Here is a 7,309-nt window from a genome sequence, read left to right as displayed (position 1 = left end):
CTCAACTTCTGTCCTGCAACCCGGTTCATTTGTACCATTTTTCTAGGTTCCACATACATGCGTTAATATACGATATTTGTTTTTCTCTTTCTGACTTACTTCACTCTGTATGACAGTCTCTAGATCCATCCACGTCTCTACAAATGACTCAATTTCTTTCCTTTTTATGGCTGAGTAATATTCCATTGTATATATGTACCACAACTTCTTTATCCGTTCGTCTGTCGATGGGCATTTAGGATGCTTCCATGACCTGGCTATTGTAAATAGTGCTGCAATGAACATTGGGGTGCATGTGTCTTTTTGAATTATGGTTTTCTCTGGGTATATGCCCAGTAGTGGGATTGCTGGGTCATATGGTAATTCTATTTTTAGTTTTTTAAGGAACCTCCAAATTGTTCTCCATAGTGGCTGTATCAATTTACATTCCCACCAACAGTGCAAGAGGGTTCCCTTTTCTCCACACCCTCTCCAGCATTTGTTGTTTGTAGATTTTCTGATGATGCCCATTCTAACTGGTGTGAGGTGATACCTCATTGAGTTTTGATTTGCATTTCTCTAATAATTAGTGATGTTGAGCATCTTTTCATGTGCTTCGTGGCCGTCTGTATGTCTTCTTTGGAGAAATGTCTATTTAGGTCTTCTGCCCATTTTTGGATTGGGTTGTTTGTTTCTTTAATATTGAGCTGAATGAGCTGTTTATATATTTTGGAGATTAATCCTTTGTCCGTTGATTCCTTTGCAAATATTTTCTCCCATTCTGAGGGTTGTCTTTTCGTCTTGTTTATGGTTTCCTTTGCTGTGCAAAAGCTTTGCAGTTTCATTAGGTCCCATTTGCTTATTTTTGTTTTTATTTCCATTACTCTAGGAGGTGGATCAAAAAAGATCTTGCTGTGATTTATGTCAAAGAGTGTTCTTCCTATGTTTTCCTCTAAGAGTTTTATAGTGTCCGGTCTTACATTTAGGTCTCTAATCCATTTTGAGTTTATTTTTGTGTATGGTGTTAGGGAGTATTCTAATTTCATTCTTTTACGTGTAGCTGTCCAGTTTTCCCAGCACCACTTATTGAAGAGACTGTCTTTTCTCCATTGTATATCCTTGCCTCCTTTGTCATAGATTAGTTGACCATAGGTGCATGGGTTTATCTCTGGGCTTTCTATCACAAGTGGTTGATCTATTTTGATGTGAACCTAATTAATGCTGCATATGAAACTCCAAATGTCACAGTACAGGAGTTTTACAGTTTTAATTATTAGACTGACTTAGCTAACTCATTCTAAAATGAAATTTGAATTTAATTTAATGTAAGTTATTAAACTCTTCTACAATAAATTCTTTTTCTAAGAGAAAGGGTTGTATAAAATCATTCAATTATGATTTTAGCATGTGGATGAGAACTATATAAAAATGCCACAAATAATATATGACTTCAACATTATGACTGGAACTACAAACTTTCAGGGAAGGATTGGGCTTCCCAGCTATGATGTCAGGTCACGAAGTCCAAGCCGCCGTTTGATGAATCTGGAGATTAGGAGCTGAGGCCGTTTTTGGTACTCCACCAGAACATCATGGGGAGAGTTGATCTGGTCACATTCAAGTCTGTTGAGAAGTGTCACACAGACCACAGCAGCTAGAAGAGCAAATAAGACCATTACCAAACAAATGGGTTTATCTTTTGCGTAGAAACATTAACCAGACACCCCCGTGTCCCTAGCACATGTACTTTGTGTTGTTTTCCCTGTTACGTAAATGCAATCCACTGAACCTTCCAGACTTCCATATGAATTATAATTCATATTTCTGGGGACTCCCACCAAACACTCCACCTAAATAAGTTAATTGAAATAGTTTTCAGCACTCTCCCTTCTCCTTTCCCCTATAATTGGCTACATTAAGGCTTAGAAAAGGTTTGTGTTCAAGATAAGAACAAGGAGGGATCTTTGCCATCCAAGATACACAAACCTCCAGCTTTCTATCCCATTTCCAATTCTTAGAGCAGGCTTTTCTTTTCTTTTTTTTTTTTTTAAAACACCTTTATTGGAGTATAACTGCTTTACAATGGTGTGTTAGTTTCTGCTTTATAACAAAGTGAATCAGCTATACATATACATATATCCCCATATCTCCTCCCTCTGCGTCTCCCTCCTACCCTCCCTATCCCACCCCTCTAGGTGGTCACAAAGCACCGAGCTGATCTCCCTGTGCTATGTGGCTGCTTCCCAATAGCTATCTATATTACATTTGGTAGTGTATATATGTCAATACCACTCTCTCACTTCGTCCCAGCTTACCCTTCCCACTCCCCGTGTCCTCAAGTCCATTCTCTACGTCAAACAGGCTTTTCTTACTTCAGGATATAACTAGAGAGCTAGCCATTTGTTTCCTGAGATGACATTTTACTCCTTGGTGCAGTGTTTGAGTTTGCCTACTGGAGAGGGAAGTAAATAGAGAAGAGATATGACCACTAACCTCGGGAAATAGCAATAAAGGCAAGTACTGACTCTTTTGAAATCTGAGGAAAAAAATGAAATCATATGCATAAATGATATGCTTAAGAATCAGCTCCATGAAGGAGCACATTTATTAGCATTTAGTTTCTAAAGAATGAGGACAAAATCTTGTGATAGTTACAAAACTAGGGGGAAAGAGCAAACATCTTTCTTTTAAAAAAAATGAAATTCTCATTTTTGAAAACACACCATAAAAGCGACGTCTTTGGTTTGTTCCAGCAAGAACAAGAGAGAGACATTGGGTCCCCTACAAATTCTTTATTATCAGTTTCACATGAAATCTTTGATTTCAAGGAATGTGGTTATACACATTAAAATCAGTGACAACCACTTTGAATTGAAAGCAGTGTCACAATCTCTATCTTCATCTGCATCATTTTAAAAAGGATTTCAGTGGATCTGGGATTAGATGTAGCTACAGTCACAAGCTTTGAGGTCATGAAGATAAAGTTGGGTGTGAGTGTGATATTTATTTCTTTGACTTCTGCACTATCTCAGACTTCTGGATTTGAGAAGGAGAAATAGACTGTAATTATAATAGGTGCTATCTTTTTTGTTTGGTTTAGCTCTTGCTACATGCTGGGTATTTATGATACCATTTAGACCTCATAGCTGTGCTGTGAGCTAGCTATTATTTTTATCCCCTTTGGACAAATGATGAAATGAGGGCTTAAGGAGGTCAGATGGCCCAGTAAGACACAGCTAGTAAATAGCCAATCAATTCCCAGCTTCATAAACTGCTGAGAAGACTCCTCTACCTCCCATCCCTCCTCCTCTGCACATGGCGAACCATAAGGCAGACCTGCCCTGACCGATCAGTCAAACTGACCCTCCTGTTCAGTGAACTGAAAAGCAATTGAAAATATCCAACTTGAGCTGAGTCAAGTATTTCATCACCTAGGACGCTGTTTATTCAAAACTCATTCAGTTGTAAAGCAAGTTGGCCCAACAGGTAAACAAGAAAATGGAAGAGCTAGAAACTTCCTCGGCTTTTCAAGTTAATGATCAGCAAGTCTGTGACGGCTGACATGAGCTGGTGGTAGCAGGGAAAAGATGAAAGTCCTTCTCTAATCCTTCACTTGGCAGAAGGATAAAAGGAAACACGTGCTCTGTACTTGTCAAGGAGGGAGAGCTGACTTTACTTAACGTCTTCTCCAGCTATTTCAAGGGTAAGGCCAAAGAGGGACAAGAACAGGTCATCGCGATCTCAGTGGTGTTTTCTTGATGCTGGAGGACCCATTAACAAGCAGCCTGTAATAATCTTGTCGTCTAAAATTACTATTTCCACAAGCAATTAAAAGGGACTAATTTACCCAAAACAATTTGTCAAAGTTAAGCCTGACAGCTTTGCTACCATAATCCTCAGGTTGGGCAGAGAGGATGGCTCCTGCAGAGAGGCATTCAGTGACCTAGCTGTCACCAAGGAGGTTGTCAGCTAACTGACCTCAGGCTGCAATGGGATGGGAACACACCAGTGTTAACGTGAAGCTCAATGTACCCTCGGCCACACCAGGAACTCCCAGTGATTCTAACTCTTTGATTGTTTTTAGTCCCTTTGCAAATCTGATGAAAGTTGTTAACTGCAACCTCTTTTCACGAAAATACACATATGCACATACACACAAAATATTGTATATAATTTCAAGGGTTTCAGGGCTCCTGTAACCCACCCTGAATTATTAGAAATCTATGGTCCCCCATGGATCCCTGCTTTAGCCCCACCTCTGTGATTCAGAATGGAGTTCCAGGAAGGTTTTCCCATGAATTGTAGGCAAAGGCAGCAGTGTGGGGCAGAAACTCCCTGTGCACAGCAGAACCAAACAGGACTGGGTCTCAGAAAATGGCAAAGCAGCAAAGGTTGGCTTTGGAGTTTCCAGCCTGGCCCTTAGCACTGCTCCTCTCCCACCTCTTCCTGGCCCTTTACAGGGAGCCCTTCACTTCTCAAGGTTTGAGCTTTTTAGGCAGACCCATCTTTATTCCCCAGGTGCCTGGTATATAAAACACAGAAACCTCAACAACCCAGAACGTTTGCACTTCCTCTGTCTCCTCTGAGACGTCTATCTCAGGCTGTTGACTGCTAATCAAAAACCAAGTGGAGAAAATTTATATTCAAAGGATCTGATCAAAGCTAAGGAGCATAGGAACAAGTTGTTCATCTAGACTGGCATTTCTGAAAATGTGCTCCACTGGCCACTTGCATCAGAACCAGAGCTTGTTAATAATGCAGATTTTTAGGCTTTATCACAGACATACAGAAAAAGGAGTGAGGAATAAGAAAGGGCAGTTAATCTGTATTTTTTTTTAAAAAACTCAGTTAAATTATTTGCACATTGATATTTGACAGCTATTGCTTTAAGGACTTTAAACTCTATCCTGAATTAAATCAAATTAAAGCAAATGTTCATACCTGCACCCTAGTACTTTAGGTTCCCAAAGAACCAAGATTTAGCATTAACTCTATCAAAAATTGTCCCATATCTTTTATAAAAGTGTTACTAAAGACACTGTCGATGTAATATAGCTGATAATTTCACTTAAGTTTAACATTTGGATAACGTTTTTATGACAAACGTTAAATGCTTTCTTTATAAGATAATGAGAGCTGTGTAACTCAAAGTGTTTCCATTTTCAACTTGGCCTCTAGGAAACCCAGAACTAAATCTAAGTATTTAGATTTAGTATTGCCCTACCAGGTAGCTCTTTGATATTGAGAACTCCCCATCCACTCCCTTAAATACATGCCTCTTATTCTCTTTACCTTTGCTTAAATTATTTATACATTCATCTTTTATTGAAAGCTGCTGCTAATGCCTTTTAGAAAAAGGAGAAAGTATAAGTAATCTGTCATTAGATAAATATGATACTCTTTTATACCTATGGAATAGTGCCGGGAATGGGGGTGAGGAGGCAGGAGATAATAGGGCTAGTCCATCTTCGTTTTGATCTAGCTGTGTTTCCTTAGGTCACTTTTTACTCTCTGGGTCTTATTTCATTCTCTGAGAAAAGAGCAGGTTGGACCTCAAAGGTCTTGCTCAGCTTCTGTGCCTCACATTATCTTGGTATGAGGACCATGCTGTCATCTCCAGGAGGTCCAGCTGCAAACTTGGGGACTTGCGCTTCTGCTGGATACTGGACCTCCAACCAGAGATGTGTCAGGATGGGCAGAGGATGTGCCTGCTGTGCTAGGGGCGGAGGCTCCAACAGGGAGAACCCAGGGAGCCCCACTGGGGTCACAGGTGGGAAGAGGCGGGTCACAGGTGGGAAGAGGCGGGTCACAGGTAGTGCCAACACACAAAAAGTTGAATCTGTGGCCCCAAATCATTCTCTAACGTGTGAGTGTGTTGGTACAGGAAGGCAGAAGTAGGATAGAGGACAGGAGAGTAGAATTTAAATGAATCAAACAAAACTCTAGACACTGACCTTGATTTAAAATATGTAAAAGCCAGCAAAGCAAGAAGAAACAATTTTTTTAAATCCTGTCTTTATAAGCATAATAAGTAAATTACTTACCATTTATGCCTGATTTCCCAGACACACTGACTTATTTTCTTGGTAAAATAATAACTGTGCATACTACTGAATAAGTATCAATGTAATGCTTTATTTGATTCCAACACTAACCATCTTGGTATGTGGTTAGCCCTTAGGGGGTTTGCTTTCTTTCTAAAGTAGCACAGCTAACTTTTAAAATAGGAAAACCTGCAGGTTTGTTTGTTTGTTTGGTTGGTTGGTTGGTTGGTTGGTTCCTCTGAATAGAGATCTGAACCTTGTGCATCCACGGGAGGCTGCTGGGAAGACTCAGCAGGGCATGGTGCAAAGGGACCTCAAGTCAGACAGAGCTCGGTTCCAGTTCCAGTCCAGCTACTTCTTATTTACTGCGAGAACCTGAGAAAGTTATGTAACCTCTCTGAGCCACAGTATCTCTCAGGAGGTACTGTGAGGGTGAAGAGCTGCAATGGGTTGCCTTTTGCCTTTGTGTAATAATATTTCAAAACCCCAATTTTCCTGATTTTTGAGTTAAGAAACGGTCCAGCTCCAGACTGACTATAATCTTTAATCCTTGTTGTAATATCTTTTTGACTTTATCAGTGATCATCCTGCAGTTCCCAGAGCCCAATAGCCTTCATTTCTGGGACCAACAGAAGAATATAAAATGGAATTAAAGCCAGATTCTGCTCCCTTTCACTGAGCTGTAATATTATAAAGACTGAATACATTCCCAAAGTTCCCAGTATCTGTCAAAAGAAATAACACTGAATTCTTCCATTACCCTAAAGAAAACCCACTGTGAGTGCTGCCAACAACTAAAGACAAAGCTTTAAGTGAAACTAATCTTGGATAAATATTATGTTTCATATATTGCCATGCAAGCAAGCATGTGTCAAAAGGCAGCGGGCACTGTCTTTTAAAGATGGATAAAAATTGAACGTACTTATCACAAGTTCACAGTGCAAAAGGATTAACATCTTTAATCAGAATGTTAGGGGTTTAATTAAAGTAGATTTTGCTTTAAGAGAGGGACAGATGTATGCATATTATAAAACCATAGATGAATGCATTCATACAGCATTGTACAGTGGGTTTACCTTGTTCTGAAGGTTCAGCCTTTCAAGGTAGAATAATTTTGTGATGGCCACTGTTTCCCTCACCCAAATCTTTGTTAAAGTAACAATGGATTCCCACTATTATTTTTCAGGATAATGAGATCAGGATAACAGTAGTGACTTAGGGGTGTCCGTGGCCCCATTTCAAGCAGTTTGTCCACCTATCAAATACCAGGAGATCCAAGGGCTACA

At 39.8% G+C, this 7,309-nt stretch overlaps 1 protein-coding gene across 3 annotated transcripts in view; it reads right to left on the bottom strand.

Moving 5' to 3' along the window:
• Positions 1-1,086: 1,086 nt before the first annotated feature.
• UPP2 (uridine phosphorylase 2) overlaps positions 1,087-7,309 on the bottom strand; it is a 43,076-nt gene continuing 36,853 nt past the window's right edge. For 2 of the 3 annotated variants that reach the window (XM_036857220.1, XM_036857216.1), the window contains one exon: positions 1,087-1,633. In XM_036857220.1, coding sequence (XP_036713115.1) covers positions 1,482-1,633 — 152 coding nt within the window. In that variant the 3' untranslated portion in view covers positions 1,087-1,481. Of the gene's footprint in view, positions 1,634-2,472; positions 2,516-7,309 lie in introns of all 3 variants that reach the window. The other variant, XM_036857218.1, reaches the window with a different exon arrangement.

The sequence above is a fragment of the Balaenoptera musculus genome, chromosome 7 (assembly GCF_009873245.2).
Source record: "Balaenoptera musculus isolate JJ_BM4_2016_0621 chromosome 7, mBalMus1.pri.v3, whole genome shotgun sequence".
In the NCBI taxonomy this organism is placed as follows: Eukaryota; Metazoa; Chordata; class Mammalia; order Artiodactyla; family Balaenopteridae; genus Balaenoptera; species Balaenoptera musculus.
Note: the sequence above shows the minus strand (reverse complement) of the source record. Positions and strands in the feature narration are given on the sequence as shown.